General features: G+C 35.4%; 1 protein-coding gene across 1 annotated transcript in view; it reads right to left on the bottom strand.

Moving 5' to 3' along the window:
* Positions 1-26,690, bottom strand: part of LOC105228591 (uncharacterized) — a 125,438-nt gene that overhangs the window by 23,136 nt on the left and 75,612 nt on the right. Inside the window, exons 2-6 of the mRNA XM_019991157.3 lie at positions 22,658-22,855; positions 22,327-22,447; positions 18,501-18,648; positions 12,574-13,052; positions 7,099-7,404 (exon numbers count right to left, since the gene is read on the bottom strand). Coding sequence (XP_019846716.2) covers positions 7,099-7,404; positions 12,574-13,052; positions 18,501-18,648; positions 22,327-22,447; positions 22,658-22,855 — 1,252 coding nt within the window. The remainder of the gene's footprint in view (positions 1-7,098; positions 7,405-12,573; positions 13,053-18,500; positions 18,649-22,326; positions 22,448-22,657; positions 22,856-26,690) is intronic.

Genomic DNA, 26,690 nt, shown 5'->3' with positions numbered 1-26,690 from the left:
GAAATGCTCGAAAAAGTTGCCCAAAATTGGATTTTCCGAATGGACCACCTAAGACGCAGCCGCGGTCAACATTTAAATGAAATTATCTTCAAAAAGTAAATGTCATGAACCAATCTAACGTTTCAAATAAAGAACCGATGAGATTTTGCAAATTTTATGCGTTTTTTTTTTAAAAAAAGTTATCAAGCTCTTAAAAAATCACCCTATACATACTTATCTATTGGGAAAATAAAATAAATAGAGGGAATAATTTCCTCATTGATTAGTAAAATATTCACAATAAAATTGGAAGTTTTTTACTTAACGAGTAAAAATAAAACTAATATATGCCAAGGCTGGGAGCTACAAATGAAGGACTATGGGCATTTTAATGAAGATTTCAGAGCGGATAATGGAGTTAAGTTGTTGATCACAAAAGATCAGCGTACGAAGCGATAATCAAGCTTCTCTTAAGGTGAGGAATATCGTACGCATTTCACACAAAATGGTTCAGAATGAAGACTCATGCAGAACTTAGTTTTAGGAACGACAGAAGAGAACCGAACTCTGCTAAAAGAAATGGAAATTGTGGTGTCAGAGACACGACTGGTAAAAAATATGTTCTTTGTAATCTTCCCTTAGGAACTTTTCTGAGGTGAAGGCTGGATTAAAATTTTTTTAAACAGAATTATGGTTACTAGAAAATGCTCCCAAGTCTATGAAAGACTGCTTAAAAAGCTTAAGTGTAGCCGTAGTGTACTTTTCTGTAGGAAGAGGTTAGCTTACGGTCAGTAAAGGCTATAGAAAACCTTCTACTAAGCCCTACTTTAGAAAAGAGGTATAATATAAATCACTTTCTTTGTGCTAATCGCTATTTCGCTTTACTCAGTAACAACTGAATTTAAATATTGATGAAAAACTCAAAACATGCAACAAAGCAATGCGATAAATGAAGACAATACTTTTTTTGTGTTGTTGTATTTCAATCTCTTAAATATAATTGAAAACTGATCTGTCACTGCCAATGAAAAAAAATATCACAAAACAGCGAAAGATCGAAATTTTTCACAGAGATAAGAGCAGGCAATATTAAAACTTAGCGAAGGAGAAAACATTAACGCGCAAGTAAAATTACTTGTGCAACAATAATAAAACAAACAATGTAGAACAGAAGTTGGCAACAAAAAATGGCAAGGAGAAAACATTAAAAACAGCAAAAACTGATGCACGAAGGCAAACAAGCCGCAATTGACAGGTAACAGACACGTCACTGCCAACCTTCGCCACCGTGGAGGCCACGCTTCAGCTGTTTAAAATACAAGAAGGAGTTTGGTGGAAAGAGTTCAAGAGCTGGAGCGCTTCAAGAGCGCAGGTTGTATAGCAGCAATGCAATTACCCATACTCTGAATATATTTAAAACACTGCCAACAGGCGAGCTCTACTGCAACATGCAGACAGGCAGCTAATGATGAGTTCGGCGATGAGGAAGGCACGGCTTTAAGGATGCAGTAACTAACATGCAAGTGTGCAGGCGGGTATATATGCAAGAGAGCATTGTGCATGCCACACATTTTCGATTGCTGATTGTTGCATTTTCTCATTTCTCCGGTTTGGCGTAAAAAACTTTGTGAGTTTAATTGTGACTCACGCTTTTGGTGAAACACAGCGCATCTGCACGTCACGTAGTACAATCTGGTATGCGGTTGGAATGAAGGAACTTGTGTAATGGAATGCCAAGCGGTGCAGAAAAAGTTTAGAATGTATACAGTGTGTAAATGAAAGGGTTGCAAGTGGATGTTGCAAGTGTGAGATATTTTTAATAATAATTATTTTTAATAATAATTTTACAAATTACTAAATTAAGAGTCTGTCTGAAAAAGGTAGCTTATTAGCAAATATAAAAGATCAGGCATCGAACGAAGGCCCCGGGTAATACTTGTAGTAGTGAACAATCCTAACCATGCCGTCAGCGACATTGGGTTGTATCTTGTATTTATTTGTGACTTTGATTAGGAAGCTCATATCGATGATCAAGATTTAGTGCCAGATTTTATTTTATAATAACTAAAAGCATAGTAGCATAGCCCAATAAAGAATACTACTTAGTTCCAATGGGTTTAAGTGAGACAATACTTCTTTTTAGACTTCTTATTCTTTCACAGTGCGAATTATTATTTTATGGAATGAATAGGCGACGTATAGTATTTTTCTTTTTGGAACGCTTCATTTCTAAAACTAATTTTCAAGATGTTTATAGTGTTACAAAGTCATCATGGTCTTCCAACTGGATTATTCGTCGACGAATAGCTCTGTAAGATCCAAGTAGGATCCTCATAGTAATAGTAGGATCTTCTTAGAAATGCTATTATCTCCTCAGCCTTATATCATTTCGTTTATAGGAAGTCTTATCGTAGTTCGCTGTTTTCAAATTTAAATCGAAAAACTCTAAACACACAATCGATTTCTGTTGATAAAGCGTATTTAGTATAGCAAGTAAATATTCTTACGAAATATTTAGTCTATTACTTTCACTTGTTTAGTTTCCAATATGAGACCAACTAACCGTTCAACTCTAGTAGCTTGAAAAAAAACTTCTTCTCTGCAGTTGCTATCCACTTCAGCAAACCGCTCACAAATCCCGCAGCTTAACTAAAAGCTACTTTATGTCATCAATTTTGTCGATATTTTCACAAAGCTCAACAAGTTTTTTCCCATAAAACTGAATGTGCTTATAGTCAAAGTTTCAAACATCATTACTTTATGCTCGATTTTCCGCATTCTTTCTTCTTCTTATTCTTTTCTTTTCTTTCCTATTTTTCCCTCCAACGCTGCTTATTTGCTTCAACAGTTGCTATTTGCTTTGTTTCAAGTATGCGCAGTTCTTTTCGTTAGATGTTATCTTCAAGCAAAAGAAAGAGAAGAAAGCTAGCTTCATGAGGGAAAATCTCGAGGTAACTTCAAGTGTCTGCATTATTCAAAGTTTTATGAATAGCAGTGCTACAAACAACAATCAAAAAGAAAGTAGAACCTGCAAATCAGCTGACAGAGCGTTGGCGCTGGAAAGACAGTCGCAAGTGGTCGTCAAAGGAAATTGAAAATGAATGGCAAAAGCGAGTTATCGCTTGGCATCACTGTCAGCGCTGATAAATCCACATTTTATCGTTTGTGCGTATAATAGGCGCTTTACCACAAACTCAGCAAATTTGCATGGCTCAGCAGCAGTTAAGATGTGACTTTGCATTTGCAACAAATTAAGTGTGGACAGTGAGCGCCTTGGAATACAGGGTGATTAATATAAAAATATTTTTTCTGCTGTGTGTAAACAGGTTATTTTCCCCGAAAACAGTATGGACTTGAAACTGTGGTCTAAGCTTCTTTGCTTACTGAAATGCCTGTGGTTTAAAAGTCTATTTATTTTTTGAACAAAGATGGAATCACTCAGGTCAGGTTAGGTTAATCTGGTAGGCCAATGAGCCACGCATAGACCAGTCTTGGTCCTTTGCAATACCACACAGAGTATAGTTACAAGTCATTACTCAAAATTTTGGAAACAATTTCAGTGCCGATCCATTCCGAGTTTGGACAGTAATAAATCGCGGAGCATATGTTATAAAACTAAAACAACTTCTCATAACATGTCTTACGTCTTATCAAGGCGATTTCGAGTTCTTCCATTCCTCAAATCTAAGTGTAAGGTAAGGCAATTGATAATACTGTGAATCAGAGGAGAAAGGCGATTAGGAACAGATCGAAGCGAGAATTGAAAAAGAGGTCTCTGAAAACGAGACTTTATCTCGGCTGAGTCTTTATACGGCACCACACGATTCCTATCGCTCTCAGAGCAGATGAATAAATAAGAGAATCGTTAAATAAGTGAGAAAAATCGGTACAAATGTGGTAATAAAGAGATCGGGGTCTATACATAGTTGATGACATACGAGTATGTATATGTATAATAATTCATGAAATACTAAGGCTTTGTCAAATACAGAGTTTCTGCTGCAAATCTAGAGCTATTTCATATCATGGTTATAAATTTCCAGGATCCTTTAGGGTAATATCAATAATACTTTTATATGAACTATATTTTTGATCTCTTTTTGATACTCCGAAGGCTATAAAAATTATACGCATTAGGGATTTTATTCATCGTAAATTGTTGCATGCATTTATTCTAAGTAGGACACCCTGTATAATCTTATATATAAATGTAGTTGACTAAGGCGATTATCTTGACAGCCAAAGGCGCCCACTTAAAAACTTAAGCTCTAAAAGAGCTGCAATGAAGACTGATTAGAATTTAAAAACAACAACAAAAACAATTTTCTTGTTGTAAATATAATACTTCTATAAAATATGACAAATGAGAAAGTGTTGAGAAGCGTTTGCTGAAGTGTAGAAATGTGAAGCGGAGTGTTAAAAGTAAAAAACAAAATAAGAGTAGATACGAAAATACGTAAATGAGAGAACCAATGGTGAATAGCGGCAAAAATTAATTTTAGTTTGAAGAAAGAAAACAGAAAGAGTAACAAATTAAAAAAAATGTAGCAAAAGTCTGGAGTAGAAAAATAGCAATTGTTTTATAGAAGGTAGTAGAAAAAGGCATTACAAAGAATATAATATTTTCCTATTATATTAAAAAATATAAAAATGTTATAAAGCAGTCAAGTATTATGAGCAGCATGTAAAAAAGTTTTAGAAAAATGTAGTAAAAATACAATTTGATCAAATTCTAGAACATAGTAAAAAGGAGTGATTCCAGAATTGAATAGAAATCGGCAGACATTTCACAAAATGTGAACAATATTAAAGAAACATTGAACATTATCGAGAAAGTAGTTGAACAAGGCAGCAGATAAGTGTTAAAAATGGAATATGAAAGAGTTAATAGAAGAGCAAGTAAAAAAAGTGTCATATTATAAAAAGTAGGCATTTTTATTTAGAAAGTATATGAATATGTTAAAAACTACTAGAAAGGAGTAAAAAAATACATAAAATAAGACATTGTGAATGGGCAATATATGGTAGTCGTAATCTTTTCGTATTTCTCATCAAACTTTAACTTGTTTTTTTAATAATAACTAAATAAACAAATTGTAACATTTTGATCGACCACTTTTTGACATTTTTCCACTAGAGACACTATTCCATCAGTGAAACACTTTCATTAGTGTAAATTTCCAGAACGCAAGCGAGCGAACCATTGTTGTGCTACACGAACTGATACAGCATCGTCTCCGTAAACTTCACAAATTTCATTGGTGGCATTCTTCCCTTTTTGATACAAAAATTTCAAAATATAGCGAATTTCTTCATTATTTTCACTAATTTTTGAACAGCTGTAACTTTTTTTCAACTTCTCTGAATTAATTTTTTTTTGTTAAATGGAGCTTAAAATATCACCTTTCCAACACTATATGGTATGACACAATTGGTAGCATCGGAGATATACGACTACAACGACATCTATTAACGAAAAGACTTTTTCGACTACCAACAATTTTTCAAAGAGTAGCAGGACCATAAGACAAAAAGATGTAAAGTTGAAAGTAATGGAAAGGGTAGTAGAAATACGAATAATTGGCAGCAGAAATGTAAAATTTTTTTAATGAAATCTTATATAAGACGGAATTGTGTGGAACAAAGGCGAAAAGAAGAAAATAATAAAATAATGGCATTTAATATTATGCATATGTGGAACGTATTTCCAAAAATGTTAAAAATGTAATAAAAATTAAAGAAAAACTATCTATCAAAGTCTTGAAGAGTTTCCGAAAAAAGTTCAAAGATTAAAATTAGCAAGTAATATGTGGAATTTATTTTCCAAAAAAGGTAAAAATGATATACAATGTTATAATGTAAAAACAAATCAAGCAAAATCGTAAAAATTAAAAATAAAGCTTTACGAAGTAAACTCTTAAATAGTATGGGAATGTTTAAAGAAAATATATATGACATAATGTTAAAAGCGTTTCAGTAGAATTTTGAAAAATTTTAGAAAAAGTTAGAAAAAATAGTAAACAGTATGTGGAACGATTTAAAAAAACTAAAAATGCTACATAATATTGAAAAATAATTTCTAAAAATTATCTAGCATAGTTTTTCCAACTTTTCGAGGAAGTTTAACGAAATAAACCATCAAATAGTGTGTGGAATGTATTTACAAAAACTAAAAAAGGTTGGAAAAACTATCAAGGAGTGTCCTACAAATTTTTGGAAAAAAGCTTAGTGAAATAAATCATCAGATAATATGTGGAACGTATTTAAAAAATTATAAAAAAATGTACACGAAGTTAAAAAAAACTAACAGACATCAGTAAAGTTGAATTATGAAATAAATAGCATTTGAAACGTGTTTTCAAAAAAGTTACAAATGTTGAAAATTTTTTTAAAAATTATTTGGCAGTCTTGCAAATTTTTAGAAAAAATGTTTAATGAAGTATTTAAAAAAATTAAAGCAAAATGTGGAATGTATTTTCAAATATATTCAATATTACAAAATACTTAGTAGACGAATTATATGGAACGTATTAAAAAAAAAATAAAAAAATGTTACATCACATTAAAAAACAATCTAACAGACTTTAGCAAAGTTAAAAATATGATAATGAAATTAATAGCCTGTGGAACGTATTGGCTAAAATTTTGCATAGTGTGAAAAAATTTTAGAAAATATTAGAAAATAAAATAAAGCTTAACAAAATAAAATATCAAGTAGTATGAAAAACGTATTAGAAATATGAAAAAATTCCGTAAATGACAATAGGTAAAACTTTAAACTCATCCATAAAATTAATACAATGCAAAACAAAGCGATGTATTTTTCACAAACTCTCACGATTCGCTACAGTACCAAGCATTTCCATTTTCTTATCGGATTATTGCAATTAAATTTTAACTAAACTTCGTCACAATAACTTTCTTTTCTGCTTAACTTGCATAAGTGAAGCCCCAAACCTCTCAATTACAGCAAAAGAGTCAGGAATGCTGACGGCAAAAATTAGCTGGAAATTCGCGCACAATTTCATTACACAATGTAGCACACAAGAACACCCACACACACTTATACGACTATATATTGCTTACAGCGCATTCTAGTTAGCTAGTGTATGTACTCACCCGCACTTTCCGCACCGTCTTGCGGCTGTCATTCTTGATGTTCACCGTCACGCAGACATCCTCGCCATGCGTATACCAGGCCTTATCGAGGCTTGCCCGCAAGCCGACACGTCCGTCCTGCAAGAGGAATGGCTTGTCCACGGCGCCTTGTGGTCCACCGCCGCCGCCGCTAAGCGCACATGCTGCATTACCGCCAATCACACCACCGACCGTGCAGCCGCCACCGGGTGAGGCGCTGAGTGGTGCGCCGCTAATGCCACCAACGCCGACAGCGCCGATGCCGCCGGCAATAGCAGTGCAATCATACTATAACCAATACAGACGAGGCGGCCGTTGTTGTTGTTGTTGCGGGAGAGTGAGTGGTGGTCGTTGGCGCCGCGCCGCATTTTGTTGTTGTAAGGATTTGTGAGTTTAATTATTTTGTTGTTGCAATCATGTAACGAGAGCGAGTGGGGAAGAGAAAGGAAAAACGGAAACGGAAATTCGATTAGTTGCTAAGTATTAGTAAGTCTCACTTGTCGTTTATTCATTTATTAGCTACCATTTTTCAACTTGGACACAATCAACAAAGTCTACACTCCCTTCCTAGTTTCTCTACACTCCTTCTACTGCCTTTACACAGCAATCACTGTCCACACTACATACTGTCTGCAGTCTATAGTTCACTGTTCTCCAACAACAATTTTTGGTATTTGTTGTTAGCAGATAAATACATGAGAGTTCGCTTAGTCTGTCGGTTTGCTTTTCACTTTTTTATTGGCCGTCATTCTTCCATCGGCAAATATTGACTCAACTCAACTGCGATTGGCTTTTTTGTTATCCTCTTACAATTGTTATGCCCCAAGGCGACCAGACTGTGACCTCTTCGCTGGCTGTTTTTGTTGTAGTCTGTGCTTTTATATTTATTACCTCCAACATGTGTACTCACTTATTTGTGTGGCATGCAACAAATTTAATACTAATATAAATTGATAATGCTTTACCAATATTTTAGAGTCACGTATTTCACAGACTTGCCACAGGGTGACCAAAAAAACTGAATTCAACTGGTTAAGCTGTTAAGTTGGAGGATAGAGTCATGTGTAGAAATTGAGGAAAGTTCACTGAGCGCTATTCACTTGGAACTGGTCAGATTCGATTATCATATGGCTCAAGCCACTCACGACTTCTGGTCTTAGACTATATAAGTATCCTCTGGGTAGCCAAAGAACAACAGTTTGAAGCAAGCTAATGTAAGAAGACGAAACATCTCCTCCATAGGGTTGTGCGCTGGGTTTGGGACCCGTCACGGATAGAACGCGCCAATGAAAAGGAAACAACAGTCTCGGATGAGAAGAAGCACCTGGCTACAGTTGAAATCTCCAATTAAATAAGAAGAAGAAGTTGGAATCAGCTTACATTTTTGGAACAATTTATGTTGGGGTAGTCAGAAATCGTTCTGAATTTCCTGGAATCGATCGAGTTTTTTGTGGAATAGAACTTTTGGAGTATGTAGAGATACATTTAAGCTTGGACAATACATTATGGCAAACAGTTTTAACGAAAACGTTATCCTATCATGAATTAACTCGAAATCGGCAGTGTCCATTTTGGTCCTATTGCTGGAACAAAACTTCAATAAATTTTAAACATTTTCCGACAGTTATTCTCAGTACTGTATTTTGCGATTTTCTAAGAAACTAAAAGCAATTACGCAGTATATCTAAAAGACAACTAAATTTTGAAGTTTGGACAAGACATTTATAAATTCGAGAATTGTCTCTTAGCTTTGGGTTGAAATTCTACAATGTATCAAATCCATATGCGCATTTCTTTAAAAATATATATCGTAAGTTCGTGGAAGCCACGTGAGGGGAAGTCTCTGCAAGCTTATAGGTCTAATGTGCAACACAAATATGTGTCGAAGAAAAACGCTGGATCAAACGCCATCTAACCATCAAGATATAGGTGACATCTTCATTCATGTATGGTTCATGTATGGTAATTTATGACCTGGACAATATAATATATGTGATCAATAGGGATCCGAGATGAGACTTTACAACACAGTGAGCCAACAATCTGATGTTGTTTGGGAGAAATGTTGCGGTTTTCTTAATTAATCTCTAAAGAATATCGAAGCATGGTTTCTACGATATTTTTTTGAATCATAAACTTTTCATATGTAATACTTATGGAAGCAAAGCTGGAGTTTTTCAAGAAAAATATGGAAGCTGGAGTTCTTTCAAGAGAGTAGGTGATGTATGCATTCTGAACAAAATAAGACCCAACCCTTTGGTCATAGAGATAAATATGCACAAATTATTATACCAATAATCTCTGCCTTTCTAAATTGGCCACTAAAAACTTACGTCTTTAGGAAGTTGCGGATATCGTCTTCTTTATTGGCATAGACAGCGCTTACGCAGTTAAAGCCGAGTTGGGGTTATCTACTAAGCTAACTTCAAGTCAATTTTTCAGTTTCAGTTGTTTTATTTTTTTATGGCTGCTTGATTGATTGCTATCTTTTTATGACTCAAGCTCATTATAATTTTTATTGCCAACTTCAAATTTATGACCTTTGGTAGACTTCAATTTGATGGGTAAACTCACATTTAACAGATACTGTAAATTATAATTATGGCAGACTAGACATTTAAGTGGTTTGTTAAATATTACCAAAATGCTTATTAAGATAAATGTGGCAAGTACATAAGTAAAGCAATGGCCTCATAAAAAATCAATGCGGCGGTCAAAGACAATGGGTTAACTTGGAACGTTGAAATTTTGGCTGCGAATTACGTTCTCTAATGAAGTCAGTTGGTAATGTTTGAAAATACGATGAAAAGATGCGGAGACTAACAGAAGGTTTCAAGAAATTCTTATAGATCGCCAGAGGTGATGTAGTGACTAATGGACTAATGCCCAGAGCACACTCTGCACACTCGAGCTGCAGAGCTGAATAGAGAGCTTGGCTCCCACGTCACTGTTGACAGTCATAACTTCGAAGTCGTAGATAATTTCGTCTAACTTGGTACCAGTATTAACACCAACAATAACGTCAGTCTCGAAATCCAACGCAGAATAACTCTTATCAACATGTGTTACTTTGGACTGAGTAGACAGTTGAGAAGTAAAGTCTTCTTTCGAAGAACAAAGCACAAATTCTAAAAGTCACTCATTATCCTCGTTCTGCTGTATGGTGCAGAGGCACGGACGTTGACAACATCTGATGAGTCGACGTTCCGAGTTTTCGAAGGTTCTGTGAAAGATGTATGGTCCATTGCGCATTAGCAACGGCGAATCAGCAGTTGATGGAACGATGAACTGTACGAGATATATCATCATAGTTCAGCAGGCTAAGTCATAACGTTCACATTAATGAAAACAGTCCAGAACTGAGATTATTTGACGCTGCACCCGTCAAGGGAAACAGATGTAGAAAAGATCTCCACTCTTTTGGAAAAAGGAAACAAGACTGGCACACGTCTACGCCAAAAAAGAAGAAGAAGAAAGTTAAGAGATATATCTTCATTTACTGGACATAATTTTAAGGCAGACTGAAAGCCTGAGCAGTAGCTTGACCTAAGAAGACTAACTATTTGCAATATTTTGAGAAGAGTTCTTAATGTCTTAGGTTGCATGAGATTGATTCTCAGTGGAGGAGCAGTCCAACGTGAGATCATTTCATGCCTTTAGTTTCGATTAGTTCTGTGATTTTGTTAAGAAAAGAGTCCGAAGTTCTTTAGATCTGGCTGTATATTCCAAAAGGGAAAGATATTAACAATTCATATGATGAATAGCATATTCGTCACAATAATAACCCTATTCTACTTGAGATCTAAGGCTTTCTCAGTTTTTGGTTTTTTATCAACGGTCTTGGACGGAGGGATCTGGAAAACCTTATAGTTGTTACTGTTTGTCCAGCAGGCGACTGTATTAAAAAGTGTCTTCTACTAGGAGAAGTGATTTCGAGGGATTTCAGCACACCTTCCAATCGATGTGAATACATCTAAATCAAACCTTAATCCCTAATTTTGTGGTAGTATCACTTCTAGGTCTAGTTATCTGATATTTGAATGCTGTCTCAAATATTTTTGTTTTTTTGTAACGGGTGATTTTTTTGAGGTTAGGATTTTCATGCATTAGTATTTGACAGATCACGTGGGATTTCAGACATGGTGTCAAAGAGAAAGATGCTCAGTATGCTTTGACATTTCATCATGAATAGACTTACTAACGAGCAACGCTTGCAAATCATTGAATTTTATTACCAAAATCAGTGTTCGGTTCGAAATGTGTTTCGCGCTTTACGTCCGATTTATGGTCTACATAATCGACCAAGTGAGCAAACAATTAATGCGATTGTGACCAAGTTTCGCACTCAGTTTACTTTATTGGACATTAAACCAACCACACGAATGCGTACAGTGCGTACAGAAGAGAATATTGCGTCTGTTTCTGAGAGTGTGGCTGAAGACCGTGAAATGTCGATTCGTCGCCGTTCGCAGCAATTGGGTTTGTGTTATTCGACCACATGGAAGATTTTACGCAAAGATCTTGGTGTAAAACCGTATAAAATACAGCTCGTGCAAGAACTGAAGCCGAACGATCTGCCACAACGTCGAATTTTCAGTGAATGGGCCCTAGAAAAGTTGGCAGAAAATCCGCTTTTTTATCGACAAATTTTGTTCAGCGATGAGGCTCATTTCTGGTTGAATGGCTACGTAAATAAGCAAAATTGCCGCATTTGGGGTGAAGAGCAACCAGAAGCCGTTCAAGAACTGCCCATGCATCCCGAAAAATGCACTGTTTGGTGTGGTTTGTACGCTGGTGGAATCATTGGACCGTATTTTTTCAAAGATGCTGTTGGACGCAACGTTACGGTGAATGGCGATCGCTATCGTTCGATGCTAACAAACTTTTTGTTGCCAAAAATGGAAGAACTGAACTTGGTTGACATGTGGTTTCAACAAGATGGCGCTACATGCCACACAGCTCGCGATTCTATGGCCATTTTGAGGGAAAACTTCGGACAACAATTCATCTCAAGAAATGGACCCGTAAGTTGGCCACCAAGATCATGCGATTTAACGCCTTTAGACTATTTTTTGTGGGGCTACGTCAAGTCTAAAGTCTACAGAAATAAGCCAGCAACTATTCCAGCTTTGGAAGACAACATTTCCGAAGAAATTCGGGCTATTCCGGCCGAAATGCTCGAAAAAGTTGCCCAAAATTGGACTTTCCGAATGGACCACCTAAGACGCAGCCGCGGTCAACATTTAAATGAAATTATCTTCAAAAAGTAAATGTCATGAACCAATCTAACGTTTCAAATAAAGAACCGATGAGATTTTGCAAATTTTATGCGTTTTTTTTTAAAAAAAAGTTATCAAGCTCTTAAAAAATCACCCTTTAGTTTAAGTCATCGACAATGTCTTCTAGTCCACATACCCTTTCCTTATAATCTTATTTATTACTTCTCTGTATACTCACCTCTTGAAACGATTTACTATAATTGTAGAACGGATCGCTGGGGCACTTCTCAATCTCGCTTTTACTGCGTCCAAAACGACCGCTAAAGCGAAAAGACTTCGGCGAGAGGCGCAGCTTGGGAAACGAATCGCCACGCTCCGACTTACGCGGCTTGGCGTGACTCTGTGTGGTTGCACCAGAACTGGCGGTGGTAGCACCCTCAAAGCTCGTATTACTATCAGCGCTGCCGCTGCCGCCCAGCATCGACGACAAGCCGGGTGTTGTGTTGCCATTTTGAGCATTGAGCGCGCCAGTATCACCAAGCGTTGCGGGCGGTGATGTGCGCGCCGCAGTCAATGGCGGCGAGGCGCCCTGATTGTTGATGAGCGCGGCGAAATTCTCTGGTCCATTCGACTGCTGATACACATCGGTGCGATAGATAACGCGCACACCCATTTTGACTGAGGCGCGCCGGTGGAATTTCTCATCTGTTTTATCCGCTGAAAGCAATAGAAAAAAATTTTATAAATTGTGTGTGCTATAAATAGGTTAAGGGCGGGGTGGTGGGAGTAAATCGAAAGTAATCAATAAGCGTAATTCAATTCCTGCGTAGCAAAACACGGTAGTGTAGGTGTTGGAGAGTGCCAGTAAGAGGGCGTTTAAAAAATGGCTTGTTGAAAAGGTACCGTTGCATGCAGTTAACGAGCCATTCGAATGGCTTTTAGCATTTAATGGGCTTTTAAGCGGCTTACGGCTACACACCGGCGGCAATTCTCATTTTGTTTTTGGTTTTTGCTTATACTTTCCATTCTATGCCAGCCGTAACTATTTGCCAGCAGTGTGTAGCAGCAGCCGCTCTACGCTACCGGAACCATAGAGAGCTGTAACACAATACGTTTGTGGTTTTGGTCGCTTGAGCTCCAGTATTTGGTCACTTCTGTGGACGCACATTGCACGCCACCACAAGCCGTCGCAAATTCGTGTTTCTTTGCTGGCTTTGTCAAGCCTTTGACGCTAGATTGCTAGGTTATGCTGCCAACTGACTCCCGTACGTTACAACCAAAAACTGGTAAGCTAGGTATGCTGTCGATTGAGGTATGTAATTGTGTAGGTATGTATGTTCCGCGTACCGTATAATGACTAGTAACACGGCAACATGTGCTCACGTGTACGAAATTTGAAGTTTCTTCTCCACTGCATGCAATTTTGTTAATTACCGACTTGCTTTGTGCTTTGCGCTTAGCGGAGGGATAAGTCGTGGAAGCTGACTAATCTTTTTGAAAAGTACTGCAAAGCTTTGATGTGGATTTTATTCTTTGGCTAGAATATACAAGCAAAATTGCCACATTTGGAACTAAGAAGAAATTCAAGAGCTAACATTTTTTTCAAAAAAAAAAAAACAGTTTTGTGTGGTTTATGAGGCAGTGGAATAATCGGTCCTTATTTCTTCAAAAATGATTCAGGTGAGAACGCACCCATCAATGACGAGCATTATCGCGCCGCGATAACCGACTATTTGATGCCTGAAATTGAAGTTCGTGATCTCAGTGGCATATGGTTTCAACAAGACCGCGCCACTTCGGCCCACACATCACATCAATCAATGGAATTATTGATAGAATACTTCTGTGATAATTTCACCTTTGGGACAGGTCGATTGGCATCAAAATTGTGCGATATCACACCGTTAGACTTTTTCCTGTAGGGATTTGTGAAATCTAAAGTCTCTGCGGATAATTTCGCTTCGATTCAGTACTTGAATCATTCGCCAGTTACCGGCAGAAATGCTCGAAAGAGTCATCAAAAATTGGACTCAACAGTTGGACCATCTGTGACATAACCGCAGCCAGCATTTGGAAGAGATAATTTTAAAGAAAGAAATGATATCGTAATACGTATATAAGTATAAATCGGGCGAAAATTTTAAATAACAGCTTAAGTTGATTTAAGTCATGGTAAATATTTGTTGCCATCCTTTTTACATACGAGTATTTGTCGCGACCATAATTATAATTCTGAATCATGAATTCTCCTACATATTTTGATAAAGCATAAATGACCAAAAAACTCGTATTGCCTCCTGCCATTAATTCGACTTAAGCTCTTCTAACATATTGCGACGAATTGAAGCGAATATTACGGGCATATTTGCATTTTACGAGTCCATTAACTGATAGAAAATAGTTAATAATTTTGCTATTTCAACAGCGCAAACAAACCAGCAGCGCTACAATCCCCAAGGCTTTCGTTTTCAATCATAAACGAAAAGTTTCGAAAATCTGTTCGACTGCATGGGAATTTAATAAAAATTTGAGTTTTGCTTTGCATTGCGATTTGAATATTTGTGTATGCGTCAGCGGCCACCATATTTACATCGCTTTTGTGAGTGAGGAAGCCAAAGTGGTGTAGGTATGTGGGGATAATTGCTAAGCTTTATTTGTTGAGCAATATTTTGGTTTGGAAGTTTTGTGTTTATGACTGTGTGTTTTGTATATATGAACATATGTGTGTTTGTTTGTAGATTATAGCTAAAGTTTGAAGTTTGCTGCTTTTAATATTTATTTGCGAGTATCGTATATGTTGTCTTTAGAGAAATATCTATTCACAATTTCGAAGAAATTTATTGCAACAATTACAATTAAATGTGAATATATTATTGCCGCAAATATATTGCAATTTTAAAGAAATAAAACTTAAATAAAGAAATTTAAGTTTAAATTCTGCATAAATAGCTACAGGCAGGCGTAAAATACTCGTATGTGTAGGTTTAAAAAAATTATTTTTTCTTTTATTAAATAAAGTTTTGTTAGATTAAGTTTCTGAAATAGAAAAAAAACTTTGATATAATGTTTTTAAAGAGTGACGATATTCCATAAATCAGCATAAAAAATAAGAAATGTATGTAATGATAAGATATTTTTTTTTTTTTTTGAGAAAATGCAATCCTGTTATTGGAATTATGTCATATTTAATTTGATTTTCCTATATTTGATTGCAATAAAGTTCAATTATTATTTTTAAATAAAATTTTCATTACATTTATTTTGTTGAATTTTCCTTTTTCTAATTTCATCAGATTATTATTTTTTATTCTAACTAATTTTAGTTTAATTTAATTTAATTGATTATATTTTCATTAAAGTAAATTATAATTATATAATTATTAAAATGTTTAATTAAAAGTAATTAATTTTTTATGTTTATTTTTGTTAATTTTTTCTCTTAATTAAATTATAGTAAATTTAATTATTTAATTGAGTACTCGATTAACGTTATTTTATTTGAATTTTTTATTCTTTTTACTTTATAATATTTAATTTCATTTTTTTTGTTTCATTTCATTTAACTTTATTTATTTTTATTTTATTTTATTTTATTTCATTTCATATCACTATTTTTTAAGCGATTTTATAAATTCCCTGCTCAGTGAGGTATCGTGAGAGATCGTGTCTAAATACTTATAAATGATTAAAAATATCAGCTGCAGATTTCCCTTTTGCTTAAGTCGAGTTCAATTCTCCCTCCAATTTTTAAGAAAACCAAGAATCTGCGGCCGACAAATAAAACGCGAAAATTTCAGCATGAGAACGTGCGAAGAGTACTACAGGGACTCAGTGTACATTTCTCTGTTGGATACTATCGGTGAAGATATGAAAATGCGCTTTTCTAGAGTATTGGATGGATTTCAACTGAGTTTGTTGCTTCCAGAAATGGTATGTCTATTGAAAACCTAAGAAATGGAAAACCCTTTGCCTGATTGATAGTTAGATTCAAAGGCCTTTTGGATAACGACAACGCCATACGACGTTTGAAGCTCAAAGGTGGACCTGATCATATCGACTACTGTATTGGAAACTGCGATGTAGACCTTTACTTCATAATTCATAGGTGTTCTTCGCATATTCTGCACAATTCTCACTTCGCCTCATGAAAACATGGCTGAGGACGAACATGCTTCAATATAAATTGATCGGCCTGCCGTTGCTACAGAAGAAGTTCTCGAAAGATTATCTCTATCTGCGATTTATAATGTGCTTTTTTTTAATTTAATAGGATATTATATTAGAAGGTGGATTTTATATTTCTCCACCATGATATTAAACTGTATAAAGACTGCTATATTTAATATAATTATCTTCATATTTAAAGTAAAGTATTATTTCTCCCCTAAAAAGTATTTCTAGATACGCTACTGATTAATATTTCTTTTGCATGAAAGGCTAAATTATGAAATTTACAAAATTTATTGGCTGTCAATTACTTGCTGTCAAGTGTTAATTTTTGAACTTACTTTAAAATGTCGAAGTATGATCAAAAATAACTGTTCAAGTTCAGCTGAATAAATGGTTCAGAAATTTGATTAAAAAAATAAAGTTTTTTGGCCTCTCTTTTGTAAATTTCTAAGTTTACTTCAAAAGACCAAAAAAAAAAAACAGTTGTAAAAGTAGTTCGGCAGTGGTATTTTTATTTCAAAAGGTAAATTAGGACGTTTCTGGTGCTGTCAGTTGTCAGATGTCATGTGATTAATGTCATATCTAGTACTATTTTCATAAAATCAGTTGTAAAATAGTTTAATAGAAGAAAAAGAACAAACAGAAATTTAAGAAACGAGATTTTTTTGGCTTGTCACTTGTCAGTTGTCACGTGGAAAGTTTTAAATCAGCTTCAAAAAGTCAAAAAGAATGTTTAAAAGTAGTTCAACAATAGTAATCTTATTAAAAAAGACAATTTGTGAAGTTTTTGGGTTTGTCATTTGCCAGCTGTCTTGTAAGAAATTCGTATTTACGTGCGAAACATTTTGAAATTATGTTACCCGTTAAGATATAATCCGATAAGACATATTTGCTAACTGGATAATTGCTTTTTCCACAGTAAAAACACCCGTCAGCTGCCTTTGCAACTAAAACTTACACTAATCGGTTTAGTCGTGAAACTGTTATGTTAACTGAAAGCATTTTAAATGCAAATGGCAACTCTAGTGCGAAAAAGCAATCAAGTGCTGCACTCAAAGGTGTCGCGCACAAGCGAGTTAACTTGCATTTGTTACTAACACATGCAACAATAAAAACAACACATGGCGATGTTGTGAGCAAATTCTATTATGTTAGTGACAGCGGAATGTCAGTGCTGACGCAAATGTCACACCTCACGCATGAGCAGGCACAGACACATGCATATGTGTTGTAGATAAGAAAATGTTTGCGCATGTGTGCGTTTGTTAGCGGTGCAGTTAAACGGATTTCCGTCAAGCGCATGCATGTTGCATACATCTAGGCGCATATGTGTTTGCGGTGGCGCCAATAACTGGGCTCGCCTTGATGTACCGTGATGCGATACCGGCGCACAGGATATTCAATTTCCGGTTTAATAAAATTGCGCCAAGGAGGAACTAATATAAAAATTATGTGTAAACAAGCATGTGTGTTGTATGAGTATGCATATGTGTGTGTGTAGAAGAAATTGAATATAGGTGGCCTTCGCGTTGTCGCAATGTTCATGCGTTTGCTTGTGGCAAAGAGCGCGATTTTTAATTTCAATTTTCTTTTGCTCATGCAACATGCTACATGCCACATAACGTTGCATGGCTTTGATTCACTTAGCGTTGCGCGGCTATTTAATATGATTAGCGCATTGGCAATAGGATATGCGTATCCTGGACATAAGTGTTGGCACTTCCATCATTTTTACCATAATTTTCTCTTCAATATATGCTTTTATCGCAGAAAATGTATTATCATATTTTTTTTCGTGTTTCTAACAGCCCAAGCCTTTAGTAATTATCTGAAGCATTTCTGCTCTCGATTTTTATTATCAACGTTTAAAATACTTTTTTTTTATCGCTTTTAATAATGCTTTCTCTCTCTGCTTTCTACACATTTTCCCCATTTCATTTTTAATTTACTACTCTGCTCTCTTAATTAATATTTGTTTTTATTATTTGCACTTACCTATAAAGCAGCGCACATCATAGCTGGTGCCGATCGGTGCGCCATAGTAACGTTTTGCCGGCACTAATTGCACACTGGGTGGCGCTTGTGGCGTTAGGGTGAGTGTGAATGGGTGTGCGCCATCACCAAGACGCTTCACTAAGGCTTCCTGGAAAGCAAAAAGAGCGACAAAATGTAATATTTTCTTAAATATAAAAATTGAAAAATAAAATATGAAATTAATAAGTAAAATTTAAGTATGGAGTCATGTGTAGAAGTTCATGCAATTGAGGAAAGTGCTCTGATCGCCATTCAGTTGGCAGAGACCTAAAACGATTATTTTACATATGGCACAAGCAGTTCACGACTTCAGGTTTTCCAAGTATCTTCTGGGTAGCCAAAGAGCCTCCGTTTGAAGGCGAACCATCTCTCTCCAGGGTTGTGCACTGAGTTTTAGGCGTAAAAAACGTCATCAAACAACAGCCTCGAACAAAAGACCCCCCCTGTTGTGACGTCCATGATAAACGCACCAAGGATAACGATTTAAGGGCATTCACCTGATTGATGTCTTCGTAAAAATAAAGGCTAACATCATCGCTATTCAAGAAGAGTGATGCACGGGACAAGGACGAAGACGAGTAGCTCTTTCTGGCATTTACGACAATGGTCAAAAAAGGGAGCGCAAATTCGTTGTGAGATTCGTGGTGGGAGAGAGAGTGCGTCGTCGAGTCCTGCCATTAGCTCTGGTGGATGAACGCCTATCCGCAATCCGCATCAAAGCGATGCTCTTCAACACATCGCTAATTAGCGACCACCCCGCGACGGAAGAGAAGAATGATGACGCACCTGTGAGAGCTGCCCTCCTAAATGGGTTGAGACTGATCGACTTCGCCGAAAATCGAAATATGATTATCTATATTACTAGATTTCAGCATAGAAAAATGCACCAAACTACCTGACTGTCTCTGGATCGAAAAGCTACCAACCAGATCGATCATGTTGTGATAGACTGAAGACACGTCTCTAGTGTTCTAGGCGTACGTACGCTCCGAAGACCTAACGTCGACCTGGACCAAGATCTTGTTGTAGCCAAGATATGTACCCGTCTCTGTAAAAAACGAACGTCAACAAACACAAGTAAGGTGCGACATCGAAAAATTGAAATCACAACAGACAGCCGAACGATTCAGCTGCAACCGAAACCACTGCTTTTCGGAAAGTGCAAAAGAATAGCTGGTACGACGAGGAGCGACGTGTTGTAGCGGAGAGAAAACAGACTGCCTACCTCGCAACGTTACAATCGACCACAAAACGTCATCAGGAGAAGGCGCCCCAATTCCCCAATCGATGACGATGGAGCAGACGTTCCATTGCTCGACCATGAAGAAATCCAATAGCAATAGCGGCAGGGGCTGATGGATTACCGGCCGAGCTATTCAAATATTGCGGCGAAGAACTGATAAGGGGCATGAATTAGCTTCTTTGTAGAATATGATTAGACGAAAGATGGATGGAAATAAAGTGTGCTCTGCACAATTGACCCCACAATCTGCGCTAGCTAGTGTGGCTTTAGACCTGGAAAATCGAATATCGACAAGATTTTGGCCATGCGCCAAATCTTGGAAAAACCCGACTGACACACACCACAACCGCTTTCTACAGGTTGGTTTAAGAAGCGAAGTAAAGGGGTGTGGTAGTGAACAAGGGCATGACGAAATATCAAACAAACAGTCGTTGCAATCGCGCCTAGGCTCCCACGTCACTGTTGATAGTCATAAATTTGAAGTCGTAGATTATTTCGTCTATCTTGGAATTAGCTTTAACACCAAATCCAACTTCAGCTTTGAAATCCAACGCAGAATAACACTTGCCAACAAGTGCTACTTGCGACTCTGAAGGCACTAGAGAAGTTAAGCCCTCTCTCGAATAAAGACTAAACTCTATAAGACACTCGTCATCTTCGTCCTGCTATATGGGTGGAGGTTTGGACGAATGACAGTTGTTGAATCGGCGTTACGAGTTTTCCAGAGAAAGGTTCTGCGGAAGATTTATGGCCCTTTGTACAATGAGCTGTCCTAGATATACAGCGACGCCATTGACATAGTTCATCGAATCATGTCGTTCGAATGGATAAAAACACTCCAGCTCTGAAAGTATGTAACGCAGTACCCACCAGGGGAAGCAGAGGAAGAGGTAGACCTTCACTCCCAGACCAGACCAGGTAAAGAAGAACCTGGCTAAACTTGGAATCTCCAATTGGTGCCAAACAGCGAAAAAGAGGAACGGCTGGCGCTGTTTTAAACTTGGCTATAACCGAATAATCGGTGTTTGCGTCAATAAAGAAGAAGAAGAGTCAAGTAGAAACTCTCTTCAAATTATTTTCTCAAATAATATTTTAATGCCTTTCGGGATTTCACAAGCTAGTTGAGTCTTTAGCGCTAATGCCTATTGGGCCCGAAAAGTCTTTTTTGTGCTGTCTTGCAGCCAGTGAACGAAATTTCAATTTTCATTTTAAGTTAAAGTTAGTGGCGAAAATGCGCCCATACACTCGGACAAACATTTCAACCTACAAACTGACACCCACACTCAGTTGTTGCTACCATAAAGGAGCTACTGAAATTCGCTTGAAAATTTGAAATAGAAATCTTGCGTTGCTGCGAAACAATCGTCTGCTTGCCTAGGTATTTATAATTATAACTAATTTGTTGTTGCTCTTGTTAGTAGCTGAAGGCAAAGCGCCAACGTGGCTGTACTGTGTGGGTTTCGCTTCTTAGAGCAAGGAATATTTTATACAATTATAACTGTTTATACTGTTTGCCTCTATTTCTTACCGTTATTGCTTGTAAATGCTATCTGCACATTCTTCTACATACAATATATCAAGTTAGTTGGAGAAACTCTAATTAAAAACTTACAACAATTGTCTCGAGAGTGGTCTCATGAAACGCTTGTTAAGAGTTCTTTGGAGATTTTATGTTTTGGTAATTTGTTAAATTTTTATACGAAAATATTTGAAATTGAAATATTATAAGTTTTGAGGTTAGGTTGAGGTTGGATCAACATTCCAGCATAATAAAAACCCATGCAACCCTGCGTCTATTGATTCTCTTGATTTAGTTTCAGTTATTATTATGCTGTAGTCTGTTGAGAGCATCGAAAACGGCCGCATTTGAAGAAAAAGAAAGTGCTGTTTCATCTATACATAAGTTCGAAAATAGGAGTTTCTCTTTTCTATGGGTTAACAAATAACAACATATGGCAGTCCACGTGCAATATCTCTAGATCAGCCATCTCACTTAACCTAACGTGACCTAACCAAGACAATTTACAAATAACATATCAGTGAAAACTATAGAACAAAGTATATAAATTTTACATCGGATTGCTGCCGCATTCACCGTACTCTCCAGACCTGGCCCGTAGCTGCTATGCCCAGTACTCGAATCTCAAGAGAATGCTCGCTATTAAGAAATTTTCGTCAAATGAAGAGACAAATGCCCAAACGGAAGCCTATTTTGAAGCAAAGGGGAAATAGTATTACAAAAATGGTATTGAAAAGCTGTAAGTTGAAGGAAAAACGGAGAGCAAGAGTCAGGCTGAATCATTATTTGAATAATTGAACTAAATAACCAACCATTTAAATGCATTCACCACAACATGTGTAGACAACCACAAATCCTTCTTTTTATTCGAACGCAAATTGCACCGCAAATTAAATTCAAATTACTTTGTTTACTGAATGTGAAAGCTAAGAATAATTGAAATAAACGATTGTATTGACATAAAATATTCACTTGAGTAAGAGAAACGTTACCAGTAAAACTGTTTATTTGTGTGTTGAACTCACCTGTAGTGGACTGAGAGACTCACGCGCCGGCTCCTCATTCCTTGGCCAGACTTGATGTAGCGACATAATAGCCTCATTACAGAAACGCAAGCCCATCACCTCCTCATCTTCGCGGCCGTAACTGTAAGATGGAGGAAGAATAAAATAGAAAATAAATAAATTGTGATTTGACTTGCAAATGTGGAGCTACTATTACTAGCTAACAGTCGACTTCGGAAGCCAGAAGAGATACTCTCGTATATAAGGATGGGTTCCTTTTATCTCTTTTCACTCTCGCTCTTTCACTCTTCACATTCACTTATCCTTCTCTCTATAACTTTTCAATACTCACCGGAAAGTCAACGTCAATTGTGCATAAACTCTGTAACCTTGTATCGCCTTTGGATCCACATAAATGATGCCTCGCAATATAGCTGGATTATTGCCGGAAAGTGTGATCTCTCGCGAGGGTAAATAGAGTGTGAGCACACAATTTGGTGAAGTCTTCTTGTAGACACGTTGCGTGCCGAATTCATCCTTGTGAGCGCATCTGTTGGGAAGAGAAATAAAATAATTTAATTTAGTTGTTAGATTTTTAGAAAAGGGGTTTTAAATAAACTATATGGAGATAACATATTACTCTTGTTTTTGTAATTATAATAAGAAGATTCTCGTATTATAATAATAAACAGAAGAGCCTGGTGTGTTTTGCAGATGTTGAGGCTTTTTTCCGATACGCAATCATATTTTCTCTATTCTCCGATCTAAAGGCGGGTCTTTTTCGTTGGTCAGGGCTTTGCACATTTAATGAATTCAGCATTTATTTCCACGCTCTAAAGCAGGAAAGGGTTTGGGATAGCCTTTTGAATCTAATGAACGAGTGTTAGACTTTTCAATTCGATGTCTATTGAGTTTGTTACTGCTTATGGTATTTGAGTCTATCTTTTAAGATTATAAGAGATAATTTTTATAGAGTACACAATAAAGCTGCTATTTGGCTAGCTTCGACAGCTCGCTTCCATCTTCTGTCTTTAATTTTATAGAGGAAAAATAATCGTTTACTGTATGGTGATGATTTATTATCTCTGTTTTCGTTTTTTGTTCCCGTAATTCGTGGCGTGGTTACTATGTATGATGAAAAGTTCATTTATTTAAAAAAGGACTACAGAATGCTGAAGAAAGAGGGTGATAGAGAGAGTAAAAGAGAGTGTGAGATAGAGAGAAAAGAATAGTGTGAGAGAGGGAGAGTGTAGTGAGAGTGAAAAGAGATAAAATGAGAGGAGAGAGAGAGAGAGAGAGAAAGAGAGCTGTTAGGAAATTTATCAGAGGGGAAAGATACGTTTACAGTATGGGGAGGATTTATGATCTCAGTTCTATATTTTCTTATCTTTTCTAAGTGTTTACTATTATGAAAAGTTCAAGTCAATAGTAGACTACAGAAAACGAGAGAGAGAGAAAAAAAGAGGAGAGAGATGGTAGGATAGCGAGTGAGAGAAGATTAGTGAGATAGAGAAGTTTAGTGAGAGAGAGAGAGAAAGGAAAATATGATTGAAATGGAATAAAGGGAGAGGAGCGAGTGAGACCTTTGTTATATTGATTGATGTCCTTTTTAATCTGATATGACAAATATGGTTCAAAAGGTGTTAATCAATCGCTTTATAAACTATTGTAGGACTAATAATATCTACAAGTCTCCGCCCAAATATTCTTCGAAGCTTCTCCGACGTATTATTTTGCTGAGGTCCCAGCTTTCCTGCTGATTTATGATGGGTTGAAGATAATTGCTCCAAATAATTTAATTTTAATTAAGCATATCTTCAAACGTTGAAAAAGTTAGAAACCGAAAAGTTGCTTCATGAGCCATATGTACTCTTTTATATTCAGAAAATCAACAGAAAAATAACCAAACAAAAGTTGAAGGTAGAAAATTGAGAGTCGGTAGACAAGCAAATTCAGCGTCTTTCATATCGAGCACAAAAAGTAATTGTCTACCAGCAGCAACCTTAACGCGCTTATTATAAAGCCGTTGCCGCTAGAGAGGTGAAAAGAGTAGCGGCCGTGTGGCTCCGCTGTCCTCTCCATTTCCGCAATTTGACAGCCAGGGACGAAAGACGTCCCCTTCAGCCACCAGCTTACTCTTTTATAGTATACACTGCGTAGGAGTTCAACTCATTTCGCTCATTATTCACTTAATTATTTACTCAACGCTGCTCATTTGCCATTTAATTTTTTATATCACGCACACATTTGCACACACTCTTTTATACTACATACACACGTTCATACAAATAGTAATTCATTCATAAATATTTAATTTAAACTACTGCAATTGCTGCCGTTTATATATTATATACAAATGGATGTGTGAATGGGAAAGTTTGTATATTTTTATGCGTGTTTGTGGATGTGTATATCTGCGCGATTGTGTGGTTTTGTGTTATTAATGAAATTTTAAATGTACCAGTAATTGGAGAATTAATTTTTGCATTTCTCATTGTGCTGTCATAAGTAAATGTGCATCGTTTATTGCACCTGCGAAGCAATTGTTAAGCATGAGTCATGATAATTTATTCAGAAAATTAATTTCAAGTGGAAATTGTGGTACATTTCAACTGACAGTCCTACGAAACTAAAGAAAAAATAATAATTATTTATTAATTTTTGAAATTTAAAAGGATTGTTATCGGCAAACCTACAACAACAACGAAAAAATTTATTTTTAAAATTATTACTATTTTTTTTATTAAAATTAATTTTTTTGTCTATTTTGGAAGAAGACTTTTTAATTTTAAATTAATTTTTTTAATTTTATTTATGTTGAAAATTATTTTTTTTTTCTGGTTTGGTAAGTTTGCCTATAATAATTAAAAATAATTTTTATGTTAATTAGAGAGAAATTAATGATATTATTATTTTAATAATTTTATCTCAGTTAATTGAATTTTATTTAATCTAATATTATTTTTTTTTTACAATTTGCTTTTAATTTGAATTTAATTATTAATAATGAAATAAAATTTTATTAATTAATTAATTTAATTAATATTACTTTAAATTACTAAATTAATTGAATTAAATTAGTTAATTTTTTGTTTTTTTATTTAATTAATCTTAATTAATTTAATTAAATTTTGTTTTATTTTAATATAACTTTAAATTACTAAACTAATTGAATTAAATTAGTTAATTTTTTGTTTTTTAATTAATAATTAATTAATTTTAATTAATTCAATTAAGTTTGGTTTTAATATTACTTTAAATTACTAAATTAATTGAATTAAATTAGTTAATTTTTCGCTTTTTATTTAATTAGTAATTAATTAGACTTAATTAATTTAATTAAATCTTAATTTTTTGTTTTTTATTTAATTAATAATTAATTAATCTTAATTAATTAAATTAAATTTTTTTTTAATATTTATTTCTTTTAATTTAATTTACAAAATTAATTGATTTAAATTAATTTAATGAATAATTAATTTTATGTTAGTAAAAGAGCTTCCATGAAAACGCTGCAACCTGCCTTTATTGCAGTTAGAGGTACTAGAATTATTATTCGCCTATTGCCAATGAAGCCTTTCATAGCAGTCACATCAAAAGGATAATATGTGATTTTACTGCTTCAAATTGGATTTTCGTTCTTAGTTATAACGGTATTCAGTATTGAGTGAATATAGATAATTGAAAGAGTTGCAATTGCAAGTGTACACAGAAAGCATCTCCAATTACATTGCCTCTAGCAATCAACTCTTGCTTGCATATACACTGGCTCATGCAAGAAATATCACTCATACGCCTTGTAGCACTCGCATAGAAATTAGATTCTATTTTGGAACTTTAATGCATTTCATAAGAAATTTTGATTAGTTTGCTCAGAGCTAGCAACGACTGTTATTTGTATGTGTGTGCATGGAAAGTTGGACGTTAATCAATGTATCATTGCTGATTGGTGTACTTCTGCCTTCGCAGGCTGCAATAATCCAATTAGACTAGTGCAGAAACCTTTGTAAAGGATAAACAAAGAAAGAAACTCATCTAATTGCTGTTTCGTAGAAGCTGCTTAAAAAAGTAAAAAAAAAATTGAATAGTTTTCAGCTGTTTTTCCAATTTCTGAGCAAATTTACCATAGTGACCGTAGTGATTTTTAAAAATTTAAAATTTTGGTTTCAAAATTAGAGTTTTTTCCGTTATTAGGTTAATACAAAAAATTAGAATAAATATTTTAACATAAAACAAAAACAGTGTATTTATGACATAAGTAGTTGAATTTACACAAATTAAGTGAAAGTTATATTAGTTAGCAAGTTGTATTAAAAATTAGTACTATATTATATTTTAAAAATATTATTTAATTAATTAATAAATGTGATTAATATTTTTTCTCT

Source organism: Bactrocera dorsalis, chromosome 4, assembly GCF_023373825.1.
Source record: "Bactrocera dorsalis isolate Fly_Bdor chromosome 4, ASM2337382v1, whole genome shotgun sequence".
NCBI lineage: Eukaryota > Metazoa > Arthropoda > Insecta > Diptera > Tephritidae > Bactrocera > Bactrocera dorsalis.
The sequence above is the reverse complement of the archived record's forward strand: the minus strand, read 5'-3'. Positions and strand labels throughout refer to the sequence as shown.